At 43.2% G+C, this 26,429-nt stretch overlaps 1 protein-coding gene across 8 annotated transcripts in view; it reads left to right on the top strand.

Moving 5' to 3' along the window:
* The window catches only part of Cryz (crystallin zeta), a 31,868-nt gene extending 13,891 nt beyond the window's left edge, over positions 1–17,977 (top strand). For 7 of the 8 annotated variants that reach the window (XM_060392456.1, XM_060392451.1, XM_060392454.1 and 4 more), the window contains 5 exons: positions 2,733–2,784; positions 6,989–7,138; positions 16,699–16,806; positions 16,891–16,986; positions 17,400–17,977. In XM_060392456.1, coding sequence (XP_060248439.1) covers positions 2,733–2,784; positions 6,989–7,138; positions 16,699–16,806; positions 16,891–16,986; positions 17,400–17,561 — 568 coding nt within the window. In that variant the 3' untranslated portion in view covers positions 17,562–17,977. The remainder of the gene's footprint in view (positions 1–2,732; positions 2,785–6,988; positions 7,139–16,698; positions 16,807–16,890; positions 16,987–17,399) is intronic. The other variant, XM_021626755.2, reaches the window with a different exon arrangement.
* The last annotated feature ends 8,452 nt before the right edge of the window (positions 17,978–26,429 follow it).

Genomic DNA, 26,429 nt, shown 5'->3' with positions numbered 1-26,429 from the left:
CAAGCCCAACTTCAGTGATACACTTCCTCCAACAAGGCCATACCTCCTAATCCTTCTAATCCTGTCAAATAGTGCTACTCCCTGGTGACTAAGCATTCAAATATATTAGTAGTATGGGGATGGGGGCCACAGAGTAGCCTTGGCTATCTTTGAACTTAGAGACCTCCCTGCCTGGGCCTCCTGACTGCTGGGATTAAAGGCATGTACTGCTTCCGCCCTGGCTAGAGGGCCATTTTTGTTCAAACCACTGTAGTCTTACTTTTCTGTTACTGTGATATGATACCATGACCAAGGCAACTCACTTACAGAAGAAAGTATATATCAAGCCTTACCATTCCAGAGGTGACTATGACCGTTATGGTAGGAGTATGGCAGCAGTCAGACAGCTGTGGTGCTGTAGCAGTGGTTGAGAGCTTACATTTGAACCACTATCACAAGGTGTTGATGGGGTGGGGGGGAGACTTTTAAAACCTCAGACTCCACCCCCAATGACACTTCTTCAACAAGGCCATACCTCCTAATCCCAAACAATCCCACCAACTGGGACCAAGTGCTCAAATACATGAGCCCATGTGGGCTATCCTCATTCAAACTACCATAATATTAGAAGAGGGTTTTATTTACTTGTTTTCTTGAAGGATCAGCCAGGCATGACCATGTTGAGAACTGAGAGGATGTAGTAGAAGAGTAGAGGGATGCAAATAGACTCTGCAAGAAAAGATGGAAAGGATTCCAGTCCGAGGCAGGGATGGGTTTCAGACTTCACAAGGAAGCCCAGACATGAGACCTAGAAGAATAAAGATGTAATTATGGAAACATTTGTAGGTAGGAGGCAGGATACTGAAGAAGGTTTATATATTTGACAATCAGAGGTGAGAGTATAAAAGTTCAAGGTCATGAGATTTCCTTCTACATTTATTATGCATTTGCAACTATTTCAAGGGAGTCAGGTTTTCTGATTAACCCAGAGCTCTTTGGTGGCAAGATGAAATCAGGCAAAGGAAATACAGCTCTAAAGAGAGGGCACAGCCAAAAGGTCAGATAGGAGCTGCCTGGTGTCTGGTACTTCTCTGGGCTTGTTCCTGTTGAATGTGGAAGAGGGTGGATGAAGGGGAAGGGAACACAGGACTGCAGGTCGACATCCAGAACACAGCTAGGCTGGAGTTGAGTAATTAGAAACCATAGGAGTTAGGGAGTTAAAATAAACATGATTTGAGCCCCAGGGCATAGGGCCGATGACTATCACAAACACAGATCAGCAAGGGGCATGTGAGTGTTTCTGTCTACTGGCTGTATATCTGTATGCACACACATTTTTAAATTCAATTAGACATATATTGATTGAGTAATGATTTTAAAGACCTGGATCCCAAATTGTAGAGGTGTATGAAGTCTAAATTTGGTAGACAAGGACCACAGTATGGAAACTTGGAGCAGCTGCAGCGTAAGCCTCAATCGGCTGGCACAGTTGCCTCTGCTAGTGTTCTGCCTTGACTGAATGAAGTCCACCCGTACAGCAAAGGGATAAGACTGTCAGTTAAATGTTAGTTTTATATAAAAAGCAAACCAAGACAACAACAAAAACAATGTTTCAGGAACATCCACACTGATACTTGAGCAATTCTGAGGTGCTTTTCCCCAGTCACGTTGTTATATAACAATGGTCCATGATTGTGTGCAGGCAACATGGCAGAGCAGTGGGTATGAGGGAGAAGGTTTGCTGCCTTTCTTTCTTTGACTCTAGGCCTTGACATTGGGGAAAGTGTATCCTTCGTGTTTGAGGGCTCTGACACACTTATCAAGCTGTATTTATCTCGGGGTATGTTGTTAGCGATTCTACTCCCTACATTGTGTGTTTGAGGTATCAGGGTTTTGGATACTCATTATCTCTGTTTATCACTTAAACTCTCTCCCTGAACTCATCTGTAAGCAAGAGTAAGAGAGGCTTTGTTGATTGCAGCGTGGAAGCCATGAGCTCAAGGCCGTTGTGTTCTCATTCTGAGGGAACAGGGTCTCCAAACTGGGGCCATCCCTCTGTAATCTTCAGTGAGGGGGAACATGAGGCATCTGTGATGACATGAAGGTCCGCATGTGAGCAGTAAAGGGCTCCCCATGGTGACTTGGTGTTTGTTCCTAGCATCCAGTGTATAAAATAGTGCAGTAATGTAGCACAGGTGAAAAGCCTGGACATTTTAGGAGCGGCATGGGGACCTTGGGGACTCAACACTGGCTCTTAGGGATCCGTCCGAGTTGAATTTTAGAGGTGTGGGAAAGCAAGGGCATGTTCTTAGCACTGGTCAAAAGCAGCCCGCCTGCTGTAACCTGGGGAACCCTGGGCCACAGGATAAAGACTGAGCTCAGCAAACTTGTCTGGGGACGCTCTGCAGGGACGCCTGGAACTGAGGGACTCCAGTTCTGGTTCGGAAGTTCCATCAACACACAAGGACTGGGGCTTAGCTAGGCATTGCAGTGTGATTCCTGCGTTCAGCCTGGCTGCAGCCGGTAACAGACACCCAGTGCCATTTCCTGACTGCGGAAAGTTTGTCTTCATTGCAGCTCTCGGGACCATCCTTTGAGCCTGGAGTGGGCGGAAGTTTGGCTGCGTGTTAGGCTGTGTTACCTCTTCGGGTGTTCTCTGAAGCAAGTGTAGAAATTCCTCAAAGATAATAGAAAGCACCGCTCTTGGTTAGCTTCGAAGGAGAGAGTGATGGCGCCTCTGCTTTGTTCTGCAGTGCCCGTGTGCGAGCTGGGGAAAGCGTTCTGGTTCATGGGGCAAGTGGAGGGGTAAGTATCTGTATTTTTAAGTTTGTGTTTCAGTGAGCATGGAGTTATGGGTCTCACATAATAGTTCCTGAAACTGCTTTACCCTTTTACTTTTTAAATTTTAAAAATTATTCTTTGAGAACGTTATACATGTTTTTAGTGTGTTTGCTTTTATCTCCCAAGATGTGGCTCCAACCCCAAGTCTTCTTCTTTTTCTCTGACAATATATTCAATAACATATATATATATATATATATATAGAGAGAGAGAGAGAGAGAGTTCATATTGCATCAGCCATGTAACATTTTTTCTAATGTTAGTTACAGTTTATTAACTTTGTATCCCAGCTGTATCCCCCTCCCTCATTCCCTTCCAATCCCACACTCCCTCCCTCATCTCCTCCCTGCCCCTTTCCAAGTCCACTGATGGGGGCAGACCTCCTCCCCCTTCATCTGACCCTGGTTTATCAGGTATGTTCAGGACTGGCTGCAAAGTCCTCCTCTGTGGCCCAGCAGGGCATCTCCTCCCTTGGTGGGGGGAGGTCAAAGAGCCAGTCAAATAACCCATTGTGTTCAAAATCAGTGCTCCCCAGATGAGAAGCAGGAGCACAGTGTACCCAGCAGGGGCCACACCCCTGAGAAAAACTGGCCCTTGGCAAGGCCTTGTGAGTCCCTCCTCTTTCCATGCTGGGGTTCTGACATTGTACAGAGGGAGACCATTTTGAAGGTCCGAATTTATACTCATTCCTCTCTCCCGACTTAATGCCATGAAAACTCTTGAAATGCCTGCTTCTCAGTGGAATTCATGGCTGATGCTATAGCATTCTTGCTTAATGAATTCAGCAGGCTACTTCATAAAAAAATCATTGTGTCTCTGTGAGTTCAAGGTCAGCCTGGTCTACACAGTAAGTCCAGGGTAGGGCCACACAGAATCTTGAAAAACAAAACAAAATAAGGAGAGGGTAGATTTTCTACCTATGTTGGGAGTGTACCAAGACTGTCCTTGCTTTTGCCTTCATGTGGCATTGTTCTTAGAATTATGTGGCATTTAAAGTGTTCTAAAGGTTAACAATCTAAAGGTTCCTATTCCCTTAGATAGGAAAATAAATCTCATTAAACCTCTCAGCCAGTGCTCAGCTTTCCTTCTGTCCAGCCTCCCTGCTGTGCCACCAGCCGCAGCGCGCGTGCACACACACACACACACACACACACACTCACTTTAATGGCATCCAAGGCTGAAAATGTTAATGTCCAGTGGGGGAAAGGACTCAGAACCCAGCACCTAAGCCTCTCAGTAATCACCAAGCACAGCACTGACAGAATCCTCTTTAGGTCCCTCTCTGCCAGCCTATCTCAAGGAGCATGGAGGGGAAACTAGAGCTGAGTGTGGAATGTGCTGGCCCAGCACAGGGAGACAGCGGGTTTAGCATGTATAAAGTCCAGGGCCTGGGAGTGATGGCTTACCTTCTGCTCAGCCCTCAGTGCTGGATGCTCTGGGGAGGGCATAGAAAGGAGCAGCTCATTACAGAGCACATGTGCCCACATAATGATGGCCATACCTTGGCGTTATCACTCTGCCTCTAAAAGAGGCCATGTAACTCAAAAAGTCAGACCACTTTGTGTCTCTTTAGAGATGAACATCCTTATTTCATGTCTGGCTTCCTATATGACTCAGAGATCAGTCCTCAGGGATTTCACAGATCAGACTGTTTACCAAAACAGCCCCAGGTTGTCTGTGGGACTAGAGAAAATATGACAGCTAAACCTATTGTTTACCATCACCAAAGGCCGGTTAATAACCAGAGGTTTGAAAAACACACGTTTATTTAAATTTCTGTGGTTGTCTGAGAGCCTTGTGCTCTGTAGAGAGGAGATTTTGGTACAGTGGAGACACAGAGGTGTTTAAAGGAAATCTCTTTATTCCCTTCACACTCCTGTAGAAATAAATCCCTGCTACTTCAGGGGATTGGCTTGCTTTTTTTTAAAGGTAAAATCCAAACTGTTGGTTTTTGGAGCTGGCCGAGTCTGCTAAATCCTGGCTGGCCGGGACAGTCTGGCGGCCCATGTGTGAAGCTCCTCTGATCTTCCAGTCCTATCTGAGGGATGCAGAGCGCTGGCTTTTTCCTGGTTCCTGTTTGTACTCTCTGTCCTCATTCCATTCACATGTCCGCAGGATTATGTGGAGGGTTTAAATCGAGGTGGACTTATGAGCAGCCATTGTCCCAGGACTTTGGTGGGCAGGGCCCCGCTTTAGTGTGTGAGATAAGTGGGAGAAAAGCAACTGGCGGACAGCGGCACGTAATCTCCTGAAAAAATACTACAAGTCTAACTGCTGGCCAGCAGATACCAGCCAGGACCGTTAGAGGATTACTCTGTGGCTCCTCACAGGAGAGCATCAGGCAGCATGTTTGTGTTAAATCTGTGCACAGAATGTGAGTTTAGTAGAGTCATAGTTTCTACAGAAAGCTTAAGTCATTTGGAATCAGTTACAATGAGCCATAGTGCAGTGTTTCTCCCAGTAGATGGGGTCCTGCACACTTGCTTTGCTTAGGTTATAGGAAGCCTGCCGTAGGTAGCCTCACCCACCCGGGGCCCTTCCAGTGGCTAACTAACCTATTCCAGCCTGGAGTGGAGGGCTGTTCCTACTCAGGGAGCTTCTCTCATCTTTCATTGTAATTATTTTTCCTATCTTGCCCAATTCCATTGGCCTTCCAGACTGTAGCTTCTTCACTTGTTAAGTTGAGGTTTTTACATTTCCTTACTGAGTGTGGTCTGTGCATGCTCTGGTGGTCAGAGGGCCGTGTGCGTGAATGGGTTTCCTGCCTCCACATGGGTTGCTCGCCTTTGTCCTTTGTCGTAGTGGAGAGCAGTCCAACGGCTCCTGTCTCTCCTGTTCCCAGGTGTCTTCTCTCCTCTCCCCTCGCGTCTCCCATTCCTTTACTGCCTACCTTGCAGGAACACAGAGATGCACACTGCTCCTTCTCCCCAACCCCCCGTGCTGTTCTGCCTTCCTGTAGTTTGACATACACACAGGGGGGTCAGTGGTGTGTCCTGTGTCCAGGCTGGGCTTGTGTCTGTCTTCATTCTCAGGAGCATGAGATCTGTATTGCATATGTCCCCGAGCAATCAATGCCATCTTTGAATTGTATTGTGTTAGAATGTTTGGTGTAATAAGATGGTGTGATATGGGAGAAAATATTCTCAGTGTTGGTCTCTGTCCTCTGCATGTGCACTGGGCATGCACACTAGCACACACACACCCGTATGCACAAAGGAAGCTTGAGTTTTATTTTAAAATAACTCACTAAATTTTGGCAAGAGAGTAGGATAGGGTTTTCAACAGTTTCTGATGTGGCCTAACACTCCTGTATTCCATGGTTATGTGGAGTGTCTTTTTACCCTTGGCGGTTGTAAAGTCAGACTAGTGGGCCAACCCCTGAGGCGCCAGATTTATGTGTCTGTTTCATGCATCTGTATACCCAAGGTCGTATAAACAATGGTATAAGCAAATGGTGGTATAAGCAAATGGTGGTCAGGAGGAGAAAACATCGAAGAAGTCCTGGTCTACGTAGGAGACTCCGATCTTTAACAGAAAATAACAGCTCACGCTGGACATAGCTGAGGCAGAGGATCACCATGAGTTCAGGCCAGCCTGGGCTACATAATGAGTTTCTCAAAAGAAAAAAGAAATGGCTGAATTTTTATTTTCTTTTCAAGCAGTGAGTTTCTAAATTTGACTGAATAGAACTGGGGATATGAAAAACTTAATACAAACCATGTTTGGGAAGGGTTTTGTTTCCTTCCCAAATGGTTGCAGTCAGAAACTCCAAGCCTCGACCTTCTCTGCATCAGCAATTATCAACAGGAAATTTTACACCGCCCCCACTTCCTTGCTGTATAGCTGTCAATGTCTATAGGGGTCTTTGCACTTCTTGAATGCCTAGACTCTCCAGTGATTGCCATGGCTCTCAATATTATCCACAGTCTTTATCTTACCATGGACCTTGGCCTTTGACCTCCTCTCCACTGGGTCACGTGCCCTGTTCCTGGCTCATGCCATCCCTCTTTCTGCCTTTTGAACATCCTAGGCACATTCCCACTGTACCCATTTAGCCACCCTGCCCTTCACCATCTGCACCCTCAGGCCAGGGTTTGCCCTGGAGGAAAGGGAGGCCTTTTGGGGAGGCGGAGAGCATGTAATGTCAAGGTTATATTTTATTTTTCAGGTTGGATTAGCTTCATGCCAGATTGCCAGAGCTCATGGTCTAAAGGTTTTGGGCACAGCTGGTTCTGAGGAAGGAAAAAAGCTTGTTCTGCAAAATGGAGCCCATGAAGTGTTTAATCACAAAGAAGTTAATTATATTGATAAAATAGAGGTAAAGTTTTCTGCAGTTTACCAAAGTCAACCATTGCTTCTGAGAGACTTACTTAGTTTTTAAAATAAGTTATTTTAACAATTACCCTCTTAGTGAATTGATATGATTTTGCTTAACAAATAAAATTACTTGAATTTTCATATCTATAGAGGCTGTCATCCCATATGTGTTTTAATTGATTTAAAGGCACAGGCACCTGGTATTCCAGTGTTTGCTGTCATGTTTGTGCCGTGCTTGTGTATTAAATGAGATGTAGCCTCCCATTGAAAGATGACATCATAAGGAAAGCTTGCAGCTAGACGCTCTTAGTGCAGCTGCTACAAATGTGAAATTCCATTGCGGCTGAGGTTCTCACAGTTACAAATCAGATGTGCCTGTCCTGGGAAGATGCTGCTTGTGAACGGGGCCCTCCCCCACGGTGAGAGGCGATCAGATCATTGTTGCTATGGCATGCTTCCTGCGGGATCTTATCTGTCTGTTTTGCCTGGCAAGTGCTTTGCCGATGGCTTGTGTCCTACCCTCTCCTCAATCCTGAAGTCCCTATTTGCGTAACTCAGCACTCCCTCCCCCGCCCCCCTCAGAAGCACTTGAACCAGGAGAATGAGAATTTCCCAGGTGCTGAGTGCTTTATAGAGGTCATTACCCAAGGAAGAATATGTGGGTGGGTGTATTCCACCTTGCCAGAAATGACCAACCGGTCAAGGCTCTGCTGTGCCACGCACAGGGGAGCTGGCACCCTGTGATCTCTCCTGATGCCTTTCTCAGGACTGTCTCAGAGGTGAGCAAAGATGGGTGATGGGGTAAGTGGCTGCTTGTTTCTCCATCGTCAGCCTTCAGGCCACCGGGGTCACCCCTTCACCTCCCTGCCGGCTCCTGTCTCTCCTGTTCCCAGGTGTCTTCTCTCCTCTCCCCTCGCGTCTCCCATTCCTTTACTGCCTACCTTGCAGGAACACAGAGATGCACACTGCTCCTTCTCCCCAACCCCCCGTGCTGTTCTGCCTTCCTGTAGTTTGACATACACACAGGGGGGTCAGTGGTGTGTCCTGTGTCCAGGCTGGGCTTGTGTCTGTCTTCATTCTCAGGAGCATGAGATCTGTATTGCATATTTTGGAAACTAGCTGTGCTCCTACGCACTGACTTCACTATCAACCTCCTTCCTCCTTGTTACATGTTGTATGCCTGTGTCTGTGAGCGCTTGGTTTGCTCTCTGACCTGAGTTCCCTCTCTTTGTGTCACTAGCTAGCAGTCATTGCCACTCATCTGTCACCCTCACAGGAACCCTTATCTCATTGCCTGTGTCTGTTTTCAGATTGTTATGTGTGTGTCTGTGTCTGTGTGCGTATGTGTGTATGTGTGGTGCATGTTAATGTGTGCGTGTGCACCTGTGCATGGATGTGTGGAGGACAGAGTTTAATCTTTTGTCGTCCTCCACCTTATATTCTGAGACCGTGCCTCTCAGTGAGCTGGAGCTCACCATTCCCTCCTGGCTGGGCAGCAAGACCAGGATCTATGCATCTCTGCCTCCAGCTCTTTCCGTGGTGCTGGCTGTGGAGAAGCTTGTGCAGCAGCCAGGTTGCCCTGAGCTGCCTCCCTGTCAGCCTACCCCTGCTGTCCTTCGAGTTGGTTTTACCCTGACATCTCAACGTTCCTGTTGTCTGCTGTGTAAGCCTGCGTTACCTCAGCCTTGATGAGTGTCTCTGAGCTCAGAGCCCCTATCTTCTATGTTTCCGGCAGTCTTTGCCCCTTTAAATATCTGTGTCAAGAGATAACTAAAATGGAACTCTGTCCAAAGTGGAATATAAACAAGAACAAAACACCTAGTTCTTCTCTTATCACACCGCTCTGCATGTTTACTGTAAGTTTACATTTTCTTCTCCCACAACGCCGTGGCTTGAGGGCGTGTTCCCCAAAGGTCCTGGTGTAGCTTCCCTCATCTTCCTTCTTAGGTTTAGGAGACTCTGCCTCATACTCCAGGTCATTTCCTCTGAGGAACTTTCTTTGGCCAGTGTAGGCAATTAAAGTTCACTCTTTCTTCTGTAACTCATGGCACACCTCTGCTAGTACAGACCCCAAGCTTTATATGAAAGGAGTACATGTGTGTTTTCTAGCCTGAGTCCTAGTCTTAAGTGTATTGCGTCCGTTCTTTGCCTTCTGTCACGCCTGGTGTAAGTACTCCTTTCTTGTTAAAATAAAACAAAGCAAATATAACTGCAATAAAGATAACATTGCTGGTTCTTCAAGAACCAGTTTTAAATGTAGAGAACCAATACCTAGCAGTGTAAACAGAAAGAATCCATATATCAAGCAGATGAAAAACCACATATAACCCAACTGAATATACACACAGGCAGAAATACACACCACAGCCACCCACAGATATGTGCCTACTGCCCTCTCCATACATGTACCCACCCACGCCCATCCACCCCTTACAGATAAACAGGCACACACACTCACAGGTACTCACATGCACACAAGCACACAGCATGCATATAGAGCTTCTCTGATATGGCAGTTTATCTGACGCTTCTGAGTTCAAACTACAGAGTGTGGCTGGTTTTGTTTTGTTTTGTTTTGTTTTGTTTTGTTTTTTTAATGGCATGAATTAAGCTTTTTTAAAAAATTTTTTTAATATACTTTATTTACTTTGTATCTCCCCTCTAGTTCCCTCCCTCTTCCCTTCCCAATTCCTCCCTTCCTCCCCCTTCTCCACACACTCCCCTCCCAAGTCCACTGGTAGGGGAGGGTTTCTTTTTCTTCCTTCTGAACCTAGTCTGTTAAGTCTCATCAGGAGTGGCTGTATTGTCTTCCTCTGTGGCCTGGTAAGGCTGCTCCCCACTCAGGGGGAGGTGATCAAAGAACAGGCCAATCAGTTTATGTCAGAAGCAGTCCCGGTTCCCATTGTTATGAAACCCACTTGGACACTGAACTGCCATGGGCTACATCTGTGCAGGGGATCTAGGTTATCTCCGTGCATGGTAATTGGTTGGAGTATGAGTCTCTGGAAAGACCCCTGTGCTCAAATTTTTTTGGTTCTGTTGCTCTCCTTGTGGACCTCCTGTCCTCTCCAGATCTAACTATTATTTCCCACTTCTTTCATAAGATTCCCTGCATTCTGCCCAAAGTTTGGCCATAAGTCTCAACATCTGCTTTGATAGTCTGCAGGGCAGAGCCTTTCAGAGGCCCTCTGTGGGAGGCTCCTAACTTGTTTCCTGTTTTCTTCTTCTGGTGTCCATCCTCTTTGCCTTTCTGGATGGGGATTGAGCATTTTAGTTAGAGTCCTCCCTCTTGATTAGTTTCTTTAGATGTACAGATTTTAGTAGGTTTATCCTATATTATATGTCTATATGAGTGAGTATATACCATGTGTGTCTTTCTGCTTCTGGGATAGCTCACTCAGGATGATCCTTTCCAGGTCCCACCATTTACCTGCAAATTTCATGATTTCCTTGTTTTTCATTGCTGAGTAATATTCCATTGTGTAGATGTCCCACAATTTCTGTATCCATTCTTCAGTTGAGGGGCATCTGTGTTGTTTCCAGCTTCTGGCTATTACAAATAAAGCTGCTACAAACATGGTTGAGCATATGTCCTTATTATGTACTTGGGCCTCTTTTGGATATATGCCTAGGAGTGGTATAGCTGGATCTTGAAGAAGCGATATTCCTGTTGTCTGAGAAAGCACCAGATTGATTTCCAGAGTGGTTATACAAGTTTACATTCCCACCAGGAGTGGAGGAGGGTTCCCTTTCTCCACAACCTCTCCAGCATGTGTTGTCACTTCATGTTTTGATCTTGGCCATTCTGATGGATGTAAGGTGAAATCTCAGGATCGTTTTGATTTGTATTTCCCTGATGGTTAATGAGGTTGAGCATTTCTTTAAGTGTTACTCTGCCATTCAATATTCCTCTATTGAGAATTCCCTGTTTATCTCTGTTCCCCATTTTTTAATTGGATTACTTGGTTTGTTGCTTTTCAACTTCTTTAGTTCTTTATATATACTGGATATTAGCCCTCTGTCAGATAGAGGATTGGTGAAGATTCTTTCCCAATCTGTAGGCAGTCGTTTTGTTTTGATGACGGTGTCCTTTGCTTTACAGAAGCTTTTCAGTTTCATGAGGTCCCATTTATTGATTGTTGCTCTTAGAGCCTATGGTGTTGGTGTTCTGTTCAGGAAGTTGTCTCCTGTACCAATGAGTTCTAGGGTCTTCCCCACTTTTTCTTCTAACTGATTTAATGTGTCTGGTTTTATGTTGAGGTCTTTGATCCACTTGGACTTTAGTTTTGTGCAGGGTGATAAGTATGGATCTATTTGCATTTTTCTATATGTAGACATCCAGTCAGACCAGCACCATTTGTTGAAGATGCTATCTTTTTTCCATTCTATGGTTTTGGCATGTTTGTCAAAGATCAGGTGTCCATAAGTTGTGGATTTCTTTCTAGGTCTTCTGTTGGGTTGATCCACCAGTCTGTTTCTATGCCAGTACCAGGCAGTTTTTAGTATTGTTGCTCTATAGTACAGCTTGAAATCAGGGATGGAGATACCTCCAGAAGATCTTTTATTGTAAAGGATTGTTTTCGGAATTCTGGGTTTCTTGTTATTCTGTATGAAGTTGAGAATTTTTCTTTCCAAGTCTGTAAACAATTGTGTTGGTAATTTGATAGGAATTGCATTGAATCTGTAGATTGCTTTTGGTAAGATGGTCATTTTTACTATGTTAATCCTGCCAAGCCACGAGCATGGGAGATCTCTCTATCTTCTGATATCGTCTTCTAATTCTTTCTTCAGAGACTTGAATTTTTTTTCATACAAGTCTTTGACTTGCTTGGTTAGGGTTACACCAAGGTACTTTATGTCTTTTGTGGCTATTGTTAAGGGTGTTGTTTCCTCAATTTCTTTCTCAGCCCTTTTGTCTTTTGTATACATGAGGGCTACTGATTTTTTTGAGTTGATTTTTTACCCAGCCCCTTTGCTGAAGGTGTTTATCAGCTGTTCCCTGGTAGAATTTTTGGGGTCACTCAGGTATACTATCACATCATCTGCAAATAGTGATAATTTCACTTCTGCCTTTCCAATTTGTATCCCCTTGATCTCCTTCAATTGTCTTATTGCTCTATCAAGGACTTTCAGAACTATGCTGAAGCGATATAGAGAGAGTGGGCAGCTTTGCCTTGTCCCTGACTTCAGTGGGATTGCTTTAAGATTCTCTCCATTTAGTTTGATGTTGGCTATAGGCTTACTGTATATTGCTTTTACTATGTTTAGAAATTTGCCTTGTATCCCTGATCTCTCCAAAACTTTAAACATGAATGGATGTTGGATTTTGTCAAATGCTTTTTCTGCATCTAAGGAGATTATCATGTTTTTTTTTTTTCCAGTTTGTTAATATTGTGGCTCACATTGATGGATTTCCGTATATTGAACCATCCCTGCATGCCTGGGATGAAGCCTACTTGGTCATAGTGGATGATATCTTTGTTGTGTTCTTTTATTCGGTTTGCAAGTATTTTGTTGAGTATTTTTACATCAATGTTCATAAGGGAGATTGGCCTGAAATTCTCTTTGTTGAGTCTTTGTGAGGTTTAGGTACCAAGGTGACTGTGGTTTCATAGAATGAGTTTGGTAGTGTTCCTTCTGTTTCTATCTTGTGGAATAGTTTGAAGAGTATTGGAATTAGCTCTTCTTTGAATGTCTGGTAGAATTCTGTGCTGAAACCATCTGGTCCTGGGCTTTTTTTTTTTTTTTTTTTGGATGGAAGACTTTTGATGACTGCTTCTATTTCCTTAGGCGATATAGGACTATTTAATTGATTTACCTGGTCTTGATTCAGTTTGGTAAGTGGAATCGATCAAGAAAATTGTGCGTTTCATTTAGATTTTCAAATTTTGTGGCATATAGACTTTTGAATTAAGTCCTAATGATTGTTTGGATATCCTCAGTGTCTGTCGTTATGTCCCCCTTTTCATTTCTGATTTTGTTGATTTGGATAGTGTCTCTTTGCCGTTTAGTTAATTTGGCTAAGGGTTTGTCTATCTTGTTGATTTTCTCAAAGAATCAGCTCTTGGTTTCATTGATTCTTTGAATTGTTTTATTTGTTTCTAATTTATTGATTTCAGCCCTGAGTTTGATTATTTCCAGCAGTCTTCTCCTCTTTGGTGTGTCTGCATCTTTTTTTCCTAGGGCTTTTAGTTGAGCCATTAAGTCACTGGCATGAGAGGTTTCGAATTTCTTCTTGAAGGCACTTAGTGCTATGAATTTTCCTCTTAGCACTGCTTTCATTGTGTCCCATAAGTTTGGGTATGTTGTGCCTTCTTTTTCATTGAATTCTAGGAATACTTTGATTTCTTTCTTTATTTCTTCCCTGACCCAACTGTCATTGAGTAGCAAGTTGTTTAGTTTCCATTTGTGTGTGGGCTTTTTGTTATTTCTTTTGTCATTGAGATCCAGTTTTAGTCCATGGTGATCAGATAGGATACATGGGATTATTACAATCTTTTTTTTTTTAATCTGTTGAGTCTTGTTTTGTGACCAATTATATGGTCTATTTTGGAGAAGGTTCCATGAGGTGCTGAGAAGAAGGTAAATTCTTTTGTGTTTGGGTGAAAGGTTCTGTAGACATCTGTTAGGTCCATTTGATTCATGACCTCTGTTAGAGTTTCTTTGTTTAACTTCTGGTTTGTTGACCTGTCCTTTGTTGAGAGTGGGGTGTTGAAGTCTCCCACTATTAATGTGTGAGGATCTATGTGTGGTTTCAGTTTTATTAATGTTTCATTTACAAATGTGGGTGCTTTTGTGTTTGGGACATATATGTTCAGAATTTTGGTGTCTTCTTGGTGGAGTTTTCCTTTGATGAGTATGAAATTACCTTCCCCATATCTTTTGATTAATTTTGGTTGAAAGTCTATTTTATTAGATATTAGAATGGCTACTCCTGCTTGCTTCTTGGGTCCATTTGCTTAGAAAACTGTCTTCCAGCCCTTTACTCTCAGGTAATGCCTATCTTTGTGACTTAGGTGTGTTTCGTGTATCCAGCAGATTGTTGGGTCTTGTTTGTGTATCCATTCTGTTAGTCTGTGTCTTTTTATTCGAGAGTTGAGTCCATTGATGTTAAGGGAGATTAATGACCAGTGGCGGTTAGTTGCTTTGATTTTGCTGTTGGCTATAGTAGTGTGTTTGTGTGTTTGGCTACTTTTGGTTTTGCTGTAGTGAGGTTATTTATTTCCTATGTTTTCCTGAATGTAGTTAGTTTTCCTGGGTTGTATTTTTTCTTCTAGTATATTCTGTAATGCTGGATTTGTGGGTAGGTATTGTTTGAATTTGTTTTTGTCATTGAATATCTTGTTTTCTCTATCTATGATGACTGAGAGTTTTGCTGGATATAATAGCCTGGACTGACATCTGTGTTCTCTTAGGGTCTGCATTATATCAGTCCAGGCCCTTCTGACTTTCATAGTCTCTGTTGAGAAGTCAGGTGTGATCCTGATGAGTTTGCCATTATATGTTACTTGGCCTTTTTCCCTTACAGCTTTCAGTACTTTTTCTTTGTTCTGTATACTTACTGTTTTGATTATTATGTGGCGGGAGGATTTTCTTTTCTGGTCTAATTTATTAGGTGTTCTGTAGGCCTCTTGTAATCTTATAGGCCTCTCCTTTAAGTTGGGGAAATTTTCTTCTATGATTTTGTTGAAGATATTTTCTGGGCCTTGAAGCAGGGAATCTTCCTTTTCCTCTCTTCCTATTATTCTTAGGTTTGTCTTTTCATATTGTCTTGGATTTCTTGAATGGTCTGTGTCAGGAATTTTTCGGATTTAACATTTTCTTTGACGGATACATTGATTTCTTCCATTGTATCCTCTACACCTGAGATTCTTTCTTCCATCTCTTGTAGTCTGTTGGTTATGCTTACCTCTGTAGTTCCTGTTTTCTTCCCTAAATTCTTCCTCTCCATGATTTCCTCCATTTGTGTTTTCTTTAAGTCTTCCAATTTTATCTTCAGATCTTGATTTGTTTTGTTTATTTCCTTCACCTGTCTGATTGTATTTTCCTGTTTTTCTTTTAGTTCCTTCAACTCTGTTTCTTTTATTTCTTTCAGTGATTTAATTATTTCTTCTCTGAAGGCCACAAACTGTTTGGCTGCATTTTCCCGTATAACTCTCTCCATTTCTTTATGGATAGCCATGATCTGTTTGATTTTATCTTCCTCTAATTCTTTACGTTTTTTATTTGTTTCCTCTATTATCCTCTTCATCAGCGTAGATGTGAGGTCATCTTCTTGAATTTCAATTATGCTGGGGTGTCCAGGGCTGCTCGCCCCTGGATGGCTGGGTTCTGGAGATGCCATATTGTTCTGTCTTTTGTTGGTTGAGCTTTTACGTTGACCTCTACCCATTGGGCTGTTTTAGATGTTGGCTGTTAGTTTCTGGTGCATCCTGGAATCCTGAGGTAGGGAGAATCCCCTTGGCCGGAAGATGATTTTTCCTGAAGGAGGCCTCCTCTGCTTTTTGGGTATGGTCACTGTATGGCCAGTGTTTCTCAGGAATTGCCACTGCTCACCTCAGGCGTATAGACCTGAGTAGTAGCTGTGGTCTTTGTTAGTTAGGGGGGCTTTCCTCTCACCTGTAGAAGTCCTCAAGACAGCTGCCCCACTGCTGGGTTTCTCGTTCTGAATTTAGTGAACTGCTGCTGTTGTTACACTGTTTTCCAGGTACAGCCCTCTTGAAGAACCTGCTTTTTCCCTAGCTATGGGGTTTTCTCCCAACAGGGAAACTCAGTCTGGTACCCTGGGACACACAGTTCTGTCTGGGTAGGTGAGAGGAGAGCCCAGCAAGTCTTTGGGCCAGAGGCTGAGTGCTCCGCTCTGGGCCAGGAGATTGTGTGCCCAAGTTTGAGATGGCGGCTGGGAGCACTGCACTGGTCCGGAGGCTGTGCACTCCTTTCTAGGCTGGCAACTGAGGGCTCCTTTCTGTTCTGGAGGCTGGGCGCCTCACTCTGGGCCGGAAGCTGTGTGTCCCTGTCTGGGATGGAGGCTGGGGGCGCTGCTCTGGTCTGTAGGTTGTGCACCCCGGTCTGGAATGGTGGCTGCAGGTGCCGCTCTGGTCTGGAGGCTGTGTGTCCCGGTCCTGCATGTTGGCTGGGGATGCTGCAGGAGGCTGGGGGCGCCGATCTCAGATGGTGGGTGCTCCCTCCAGTCCCCAGGACCTTTACCAGGTATTGACTGGGTGACCTGAGGTCAGTCCCAATTAATTTCCACACCGTAGGCTTTCCTCTCACCTGGCAATCACAAACGCTAGTGTTTTAGGTCCCTGAGTTCAGTGTCCTGGTCGCTGTGCCAACACTGCTCTCCTGCTCCTCAGACACAGTGTTCTCCCAGCGCCGCCATCTTGTCGCTCCGTGAATTTGTGTGGCTGGTTCTTGAACAGCATCATTTCTCTGTAATTAGATTCTTTTAAAACATGCAGTCTTAAGAGTTTCCATGTCATTTACACAGCAGTTCTATGAAATGTACTTCGAGAGAAGCGATTTGTCCGCCTTTCACCTTCATTTCCTTCTTTCACACAGGAGTCTGCTGGTATCAAGCAAGGGGGTGTTGATGTGATTATCGAGATGCTGGCAAACAAGAACCTTAGCCATGACCTGAAGCTTCTGTCCCGTGGCGGACGCGTCATCGTAAGTGCAGCGCTTTGACTGTCTCTGCTGCTCGACCTCATTTCACAGCAGTCTTCAGCTCTGTGCCTGTTGTTCCCATGGTAGGTTGTTGGCTGTCGAGGTCCCATTGAAATAAACCCAAGGGACACCATGGCAAAGGAGACCAGCATAATTGGAGTTTCTCTGTTTTCGTCCACTAAGGTAGGGAAGGTGGTGGTTCTGACTGTGCTAATGTAAACGCTGGGAAGTTTGTCTAGTCAGCACATTGATGGTTAAAGTACATGTTTAAGCTTGTCACCTGACTAGAGAGTAGATACCAGTTAGTCTCAGATGGTTCCAGAGAGCAGAAGCATGGAGAGAGGACATTGTAATCAGAGCTAGCTCAAGACAGCATTTTCTATGCTGTCTCTGTCCCAGGCATATGCATGTGACAGAGAATTAAAATGTAGTTCTGGGAAAACTGTCAGTTCTGCATATTTGCACGAGGACCTTTCTGGTTTGACTCTCAGATTCTGAAGTTCCTTAATGCCTCCAGTCATGAGTAGTGTGGTCCATTGCTAAGAAACAGATAACTACAAACACACTTTTTTTTTTTTTCAATCACTTTCCCCTAGGAGGAATTTCAGCAGTTTGCAGGCATCCTCCAAGCAGGGATGGAAAAAGGTTGGCTGAAACCTGTGATTGGATATGAGTACCCCCTGGAGAAGGCAGCCCAGGCGCATGAAGACATCATACACCGCAGTGGGAAGATGGGCAAGATGATTCTTGTCTTATGACGACTGACTCTTGCCAGGATGCCCTGTGTCGCTGCCACACCTCCCCCAAGTCTGTCCTACCCTGTTTGATCAGTATTCTTTTGATTGAGTTTCATGTACTAAAAATACGATTCTAGGGATTGGACACAGTGGAGTGGCATCAGAGCAGAGAGTAGCGTGCAAGCCCTCTTTGGTTTGGGAGTGCATCTCAAAACTGTTTTTTGTTTTTTCTTTCTCTTTGTTTTCTTTGTTTGGTTTGGTGTTCTGTAAGATAGGATCTTACTATGTAGTTCATGCTGTCATTGAACTCATGGTGATCTGTCTGCCTCAGCCTTCTAAGTGCTGGGATAAAAGTCATACACTACCACACACAGCTTCATTTTAGAACTTCTTAACTGATTGACTTTATACCTTTGAATAAAATGTTCTGATTCAAATAGTCCTGCTGATCCTCTGGGCCTCCGAGCCTGCTCAGCCTTATGTAACCACCAGTCCCCTCATCAACCATGGCTGTCTTGGACCCTGAGGAATTCCTGAGCTGAAAAGCATTCTTTGAAAACTAATATCAGGTCAGTCTATAGAGAAGGCAAAGACAAGCCCCCACCTGGGAAAGCGCTCAGCCAGTTTTCTAACTTCTGATTGTTAGAATACTCATGCATGCTGGTCGCCAGCTGCCGGTGTTCTTGAACTCAGCACGCTTATCTGGGGTCTGTGGTATTCAGTGTGCTCACCTATTAAATGTTTCATGGTTGTTTAATCATTCTGTATGTGTGACACTAGTCGCAAAGTTTTACTTAAAAGTGTGAGTTCACAAATTCAACACGTTAAGAACATTCTGCTTCGGTTTTCATAGTATCTTAACTGGGAGTAAATTCTGTAGCATACTGAAGCCCATGTCTTGTTGTGTGTGTGAAAAGCCTTATTTCTTTGTAGCTCCTGACCTTTGGCTACTTATTACGCCTGCTCTATACTGGGTTTCTTTTAGACTGAGTAGAAGGACAGGCTTTTAGAAATCTCATAGCAAGGAGAAAAGGTTCGGATACTCACTTTTGGTTTTGTTTTTCTTCAGATGAACACATCTTCCTGTTTCTTATTACTTTATGTAGTTGATTGTCTTGTGTCATTTGTTCTATGAACAACAGTTTGTAGTCTGAACATAGACCCCTGCTAAGCAGTGAGCAAAAACCACTGTTCGTGCAGTTGGGGGATGGCCACTCATGGCTTGAGGTCTGTGTTGTGACCACAGTGTTTTAGCTGTTAGCATGGTCCATGTCCAGCCACTGTTTATCTTACTGCTTAACTGTCCTATAAAACAGTGTTTTAGAAAAGTTTCAGGAAGACAATGACTTGGATCTTTAGAGTAGGATTTTATACACTTCCTAAAATGGAGGGTTCTTGTTTATACAAAAAGATAAAGGGATGATAATTGTATGAACAGCTTGGTTTGTTTGCACACTTGCCTTGTAAACAGGTAGCACGCACAGGCTCCATGCTACTTCACAGTCTTTGGAGTAGGGCAGTTTTGAGGGCAACACTAGCCATACGTTGACTAAATTGTCAGGTTCGACATGCTACTGTACTAGGTATGTTTCTGTGTGACTCTCCCTGTGATCCTGGCTCTAGTCCTGTCCCAACTTGTGGTTCATTGCAGTGTGCAAATTAGGGCTTAGGGCTTAGGTCACCAGTAGCTGACTTTGAAAAAAGGCAGATAATTGTTATTTCAACTGTCGACCTTCTGGATTTCTGCTCTTGGATTCTTTGAGTTCTACATTAGAGAACTAGGCAATAAGCAAGCCTGATTCCCAAAACTGTAAAAACATACTCACAGGCACATGAGCAGGAGCTTGGGGTGGGGCTGAGTCTTGTGGTGGTGGTTGTTGTGTTCTGGCTGTCGATATAAGAATTCAAGCTCTTGCGCTTTCCTGTCAAGGTCTTTGGGGTTCCTAATTTAACATTTCTCTGGCTTTCATAGGCATTGAAGTGCCTACCATCCAGCTCTGCTCTGCTTGGGTTCCTCTTAGTTTCTGACAGTTCACTGTGCTTCTCTGGCTTCCCTTGTTTGCTGATCAGATAGTAGTCAGTGAATATCAGTCTGTTCACCTCAGCTCAGCAACCATCAAGTGTTCATCTGGGAAGGCACCCTGCTGCAATCCGAGCTAACAAAGGTAAATAAAAGACAACCTGTTTCCCCAGTGCCACTGTTGAATGGGGATAGAACTCAGTGAAGTATTTCCCAAGACTGGGGCTGTGTGTAGCTGTCAGGGGTCTCCAGAGAAGCATCATTAGCAAGACACACGTTTGAAGCAATTCCCTCAAGCAGTTGTATGGGCAGACACGATAGGGCCAGCAGGCTAGAAATGTAGGTTGGGATTTTACTTTGGAGTCTGAAGCAGAATTCTGTCTACGAAACTTCAGTTTTTGCTATTAAATGTTTCAATTGGTCGGAAAGGCCTCCTTGTTGAAAGGAATTCCTTAGAGTTGCTATAATTATTTTGTAAACAAAAACAAAACAGTGGTTGACATGTAACCAACCATCTACACAGGGCACAGAGCAGTCACATGATGACTCTTTGAAGTTCCCCCTGCACATTTAAGTCTTGCGATGCTCTTCGTCAGCTCTTTGTATCTGCTTTAGCTGGGCTGGGGACAACCTTAGAGATGTCTGAAAGTAGAAAGGAAATCAGGAAACATTAAAGCAAGAAATTACATATGACCCTGGGATGCCCAAGTTCTCAGGATAAAGAGCTGTTTTTCTTGCACCAGGTATCTTCCAAGAATGACAAAACTCATCAGGTCAGTCTGACCTGAGTTGGCTTCCTTGGTCAGCCACATCACAAGGTATGAAAGCACCCCAGCACAATTCTTAACTACCTATAAGAATGCCAATTTTTAGTATGCTTTTTTAAAAAAAATGCCATTTAAAATTGCCACAGCATTTTTATTACTTCAAAGAGTCCATATTTTGTGGACTTTTATAGCCAAGGAAAAGGCCTAGGGAGTTTTATGGCATAGAACCAGAGTTCACTGTTGTCTGCCATTGACTGTAAGGGGTCCATGATGGTCCATGTGGGCCCCTTTATAATAAATTGGACTGATCCCCGAAACATCGTGTGATACAAGTACTCATGAAGCATGTGTTGAGTATGTAGTGGGAAGAATCCCTCTAGTCAAGAATTCAGTCTAAGCACCCAGGAGACCAGGAAAAACTCCAGTTCTCAGAGTGTGCAGCAGGACCTTAGCCAATGCTCAAGAAGTCTTCTGACAATATTCCCTAGCTTATGAGGAGTAGGGAATATTGCCATAATCCAGTCTCCAGGACCATCTTAAGCTAGTCTTCTCCTCACCGCCCCAAAAGAGATTTTTATCTGGTGCTAAGCAAATTTTTTTTCAGCGGCAGAAATTGTGTTGTTTAATTAGGACAGTTTATCTTCCTACCACAGAGAGTGGTGTTTCCGTGAATAGCGATGGTTTTTCAATAAAGCAACTAGCAGCCTGCCGTTCCTGGTTTACTGTTCTCAACTGTACATGAGCACTAGCTACAAAGACTGATGCTAACAACTGAAGACACATCACCATCCTCTTGGAGCTTCTGAATCCATCTTTGTTTGATTCACTGAGCTAAGTTAGGTAAAAAGAAATCCAAATTTAGCTACTGCCTCTAACCCAGGACACAGGAGCTACACTGCCTGGAAAGCCACAGTCCTACTGCCTGCACAAAGACCATCTGAGGCAGGGGTACCTGAGGTCAGTGCCAGGCCACTGTATCGCTCAGTTCCTTTTCCCTGCAATTTAGAATCAATTAGCAATTGTAATCAGTTGTCAAGTGTCTGCTGCACTTGGCACCTGCTCTGTCCCCTGATGAACATGTGTCAACTGCTTGCTTGGTGCCCTGGTGACATTGAGAGGTGGCAGAACCTTCAGTAGGTGGAGCTGTTAGAAGCTACTAAGTCAGAGGCTGTACTGTCAAGTGGACGGGGACCTCAGCCTCTTTCCTTACTGTCTGCAGTAATGTTGATGGGCCTTCATCTACCACATGCTTCTGCTCTGGTGAGGTATCAGGCCACAAGCCCAGAGCCATGAAGTCAACTGTTCACCACTGAAGTCTCCAAAATGTATCTCAAATAAAAGCTTTTCTACTTGAGTAATAGAAAAGAGTTATTTGAGTGAACTGTCTCAGGCATTAACAAGAATTGCACGCTTACCAAGCCAGATTGGCAATTGCCACCTGGAAAGTACTTTGCACACAAATGTTGATTGGAGGATTCCAGTGTTGCATCCCAGGCTAGACGAGAAACCATACTTCAGCAAAGAGTATTTTCTGAGTCTCAAAGCCAGATGATCCAAAAAGCAGGAGGTCCATGACACAGTAATCTAGCACATGGGTGACACACAGACACAAGAGGATTCACTGCAGGACCTATTGGAAAGGACTTCGGATCCCCTATAGACTAGAGGGAGGGGCCACATGCACATGTAACCCCAACACAGTAAGACCATGGTTCAGAAAGGCACAACACCTAGTGCTAAGTGCCAGACCTGTAGCTGAATAAGTGGAACTGGAGGCAATGATTTAATACTTAGAGCCTCACTTTGGTATTATACAGCATGTGTGGGAGGTAAGAATTTAAAAATGGGACAGTTGCTATGTAGTCCTTCATGATCTGCCTTACAGAAAGACGTGTGTAAATGATGCTTAATTTTCAGTAGCCAAGAAGAAATGATACATTGAACAAAAAGGAGTGAAGAGGGATCACCCTGAAATATGCAAAAAAAGAAGAGCATAATAGAAAAAACTTGGTAACTCTCCCCTCAAAAAAAAAAATTGGAAGGAAAAAGTTGAAGAGAAATATGATAGAGCAGCAACCTTTGAATTATGGTAGTCTATAAAAAGCCTATTACACTCAAAACAGATTTCCTTGACCTGAAATTATTCCCTCCACAAGAAGTCCTCCTGAAGAGACAGGGCACGTGCGGTTTTCATCCTAAGCATACTAACAGTAAAATATTGGAAATGACCGAATTTCCATCAGTTGAGTGATTACTACACTATGACAACTACACATGACAGGTATTGCCCAACCAAGAGTACCCCCAGAAAAGTGAGAAAAGCAAATAAAAAATGCTCTGAGCTGAACAGCACAATTAGTCCAGAGGACGACTTGTGTTGATGAAAACCACTGCTGGTGAAAGGTAGACTTTAAGGTTGTGACACACACATATTAGATTTGGAAGGGTATTCGTTTTCTTTTCATCGCAGTGAGAAAATGCCTGGTAAAAGCAATGTAGGAAGGAAGGGCTTCAGGTTCATGGTTTGAGGTGTACAGCCTTCATGGCAGGGGTGCGGGGGGGCTACTGAGGCTGCTGTGCCATGCTGGGCGCATTTCCTGCACAGTCAGGAAGCAGGGAGAGATGAATGGTGTTGCTCATTTACCCTTTAATTCAGTGACGGCACCTTGCTCTTATGCATGGCTGATCTTCCCTCCTTAGTTAAGTCTCTGTGGAAACTCCCTCATAGAGTGCCCAAAAATGTGTCTCCTTGGTGATTTTAAACCCAGTCAAGTGGACAATGAGGTTTAATCACTGTAGAAAGAACACAGAGAAGAGTCAGCACTTATGTGAGTCAGAATCTGGAAACTGCAAGAAGATAAACAGAAACAAAATGGAGTTCAAAAGGTGCCTGATGAGAGTATAAAAATTCATAGAAAGCCATATGATCACTTAGAGAATATAGAGAAATTCACAGTTGCAGCATTACTATGATCACCAGTTTAAAATATAATGAAAATGTAAGTAACCAAACTTATAAGAAGCATTCAGGGTCTTTAGAAACAGAACTGTAAGACTCTCCTGAAACTTAAAAATAATAATAAAAAAAGTTTCTTAGCCACATTGCTGTGAAGAGTCTCTCCTTTGTGCTCTCAAACTTCAAAGAAGCTTATAACAAAATCTTGGTAAACATTTTTAGAAGCTTAATAAAATATTTTAAAAGGTTTTTAGAAGAAAAAAAGCAGACATGAAAAACTCAGAAAATAACTAACTGAACTTTTAAAGATAAGGAACTTTTAAAAGTTGGAGTGTTTGATATTGTGGTATTAATGTTAGCGTAAGAGCTTGGGGACAAACAAGAAAGAAAAGGTTATGATTTAATGGTGATGTTAAGTTGACAAGGGAACTGATTAGTTTTGTGACAACGTGATAGAGTGTGGGTCATTTTTGGAAGACAGAACCTCAAATAAGAAAATACCTTCCTAAGACTGGACTGAGAGCAAGTTTGTGGGAGTGTTTTCTTGATTAATGATTGCAGTCTTTGGACGGGTGGTCTTGGTTATACAGAAAAGCCGTCTGAGCAAGCCATGGGAAGCAAACCAGTATGCAGTATTCCTCCATGGCCTTTTCAGTTTCTGATTCGACGTTCCTGCTTGACTTCCTAGCCTGACTTCCCTTCATGATGGACTGTAACGCTTTCATCTCCAAGCCCCTTTTGGTAATGGTCTTTATCCCAGCGATAGAAAGCAAACTAAGAGAATTATTTTGTTTGTTTTTTTTTTTAATTTTTGTTTTTTAAATAGCAAATGTCCTTTTCAGGATTTCATTTTATTGTAAAAAGCATTTTTACAGTTATTTATGTATTGTTCTCACGTGTGCGTGGGTGTTGAGACCGTGTGACAGCTGTGTGGGAGCCAGTACTCTACTTCCACCAAGTCGGGTCTAGGCATTGAACTCCGATCATCAGTCTTAGCAACAAGCACCCTTACCCGGTGAGCCATCTTGCTTGCTTCACTTCATTTTGTTTTAAAAAAGGCAAGATATTTCTTGGTGATGAAAACTATCCAATTAAAAAGGAAATGTCATGTTGGCATCTCTAGGAATAAGCTGCTAGCCAGTCCTTGTGATGAATCTAAAGCTCAAGATGAACTTGGGCTTCTGCATTGTCTGTGGATACTTTGCTTGATCCCAGCTTCATATGGGAAATACAACTGTAAGTATCCATACCTCATGAGATCTGTGTCTTATCTGGTGAGATACTGTTTCACTTTGGTCTAAATTCTTACTGTGTCTTCTTGTTGTCAGGCTTTTATGTGTTCTGTGTTCAGTACAGAGTGAGCTCTGGGTTTATTAGCAGGTTTTGCTTAGTCTTGTTTACAGGCTCATTACCAGAGCTTCTAACTGCTCCTCAGATTATGTTCCCATTTTATGTCTATCAAACTACATTTCCACATAAACAGAAACCCTTAAGTTGCTGGAATTCTTTATGTGTTTATTGCCAGCCTGCTGGTTAACAAAATGAAGAACACTTTTCTTTGTGTTGTGTTCTATAGTAATCTGACTGCATTTCTTTCTTTACAATGAAGAAAATACCACTCTGTTTTTACAGACTTATTTGCATCCTCTTGATTGTATAGATGTGACATATAAGCACATCTCTGCATCCCATTGTTTGGCCTCTGGGTGAACTTTGCTTCATTGAGTCTGGAACCTCCGTCCTCTGTAGCAATGGAAGCATCTCACCTCCTTTTGCCTCCTGAGCTCAATGATTCTCCTTTCCCTGAGCCCTTCTTTCTCAGCTTCTGTGCAGTCTCCTCCTCTCCACACACCTCGTGAGCCTCAGTGGGCTTTCCTCCTGTGTACATTAATTCCCTTGACTTCCAAGCCCAGGCTGGGGCTAAGTGGAACATGTGAGTAGCTGTCCTCAAACCTAAGTGGAAGCAAAAGGCTTTTACAAGTCAGCGAGGAAAGAAAACAGATCTGGGTCAAGTTCAACAGGGTAAGCAGTTTGTTGCCTGGGAGGAGAGGACATTCTCCTCTTTCATTTGCATTATTTATGCACATATGGCCCTGAGGATTGGACTCAGGGACCACTCAGCATGGGAACCTGCCCTGCCGTTGCTCCTAGCCTTTAATGTTTTTGTGCTAGAACCCAGTGAGATGGTTTTGAGTGAGAATGCTAGGCACAAGGGTGAGCTATGAGTAAAAGATTTTGTGGACTGGGACAATTTCCTGCTTGTAACACCTTTTTGACCCCATTCAAGGAGACATGCAAACCATAGCAAGAGGCTATGACAATAAAATTTCTATTATATGAAAATGTAGCCATTAAACAGACAATGAATAGAATTCCAGTCATATCACGAAAGAGCTGGTAGCTACACATGTAGACAGGTTTGCACTGAATGTGAAGTGTGTGCTTGGTGAAAGGGTGAAGAAGTTAGCTTCATGTAGCATCTTAGCATACTTCTGGGTACCTGTCATATTGCTTCAGGAAAACCCCCATTTTTAGCAGCTCTAAGACAAAAATGGATTTAAACAACTATAGTAAAACAATCCATTGCAACAAATTTTTTTATTTACTGTTTTGTTTGGATGAGACAATCTATTTCTCATAACCTGTTTCTTTCTCTTTTTTTTGACCTTTAAAACTCTTAATGACTCAATTCAAACTTATATTCTAAATGCTGGAAGTACATAAACAGGTCAGCAATAATTTTTAAAGTGTCAATTTAGCTTAGTAGAAAAAAAGCAATTGATGTGCTTCAGAGACGACTCGCACTTGTTTTCTCTCGCTGCATTAGAGCTTGCAATTCTATTTAATTGGCATGTAATTTAATTGCCACATAAGTTATTTAATTATACACTATAAATGGGAAATGTTGTTTGCAGGCATCATATCTCTTTGTTGAAATTTGGGATGCCAGCTCTTTCTCTGGTTTCCTGTTTATCTCTGATGCATTTCTGTTGGTCACCTGTGGTGGCTGGTCCATTCATTATATGACATATGAACTGATTTTGTCATTGTTTCTAGCAGGCATGTATGTATACATTTGTGGTCTCCATTATATTTTAGTAACAAATTAAGCAAACCACAAGTTAATCTTCTTCATTAACAAAAAT

This window comes from Meriones unguiculatus, chromosome 10, assembly GCF_030254825.1.
Source record: "Meriones unguiculatus strain TT.TT164.6M chromosome 10, Bangor_MerUng_6.1, whole genome shotgun sequence".
In the NCBI taxonomy this organism is placed as follows: domain Eukaryota; kingdom Metazoa; phylum Chordata; class Mammalia; order Rodentia; family Muridae; genus Meriones; species Meriones unguiculatus.
This window is presented reverse-complemented; position numbering and strand designations above follow the sequence as displayed.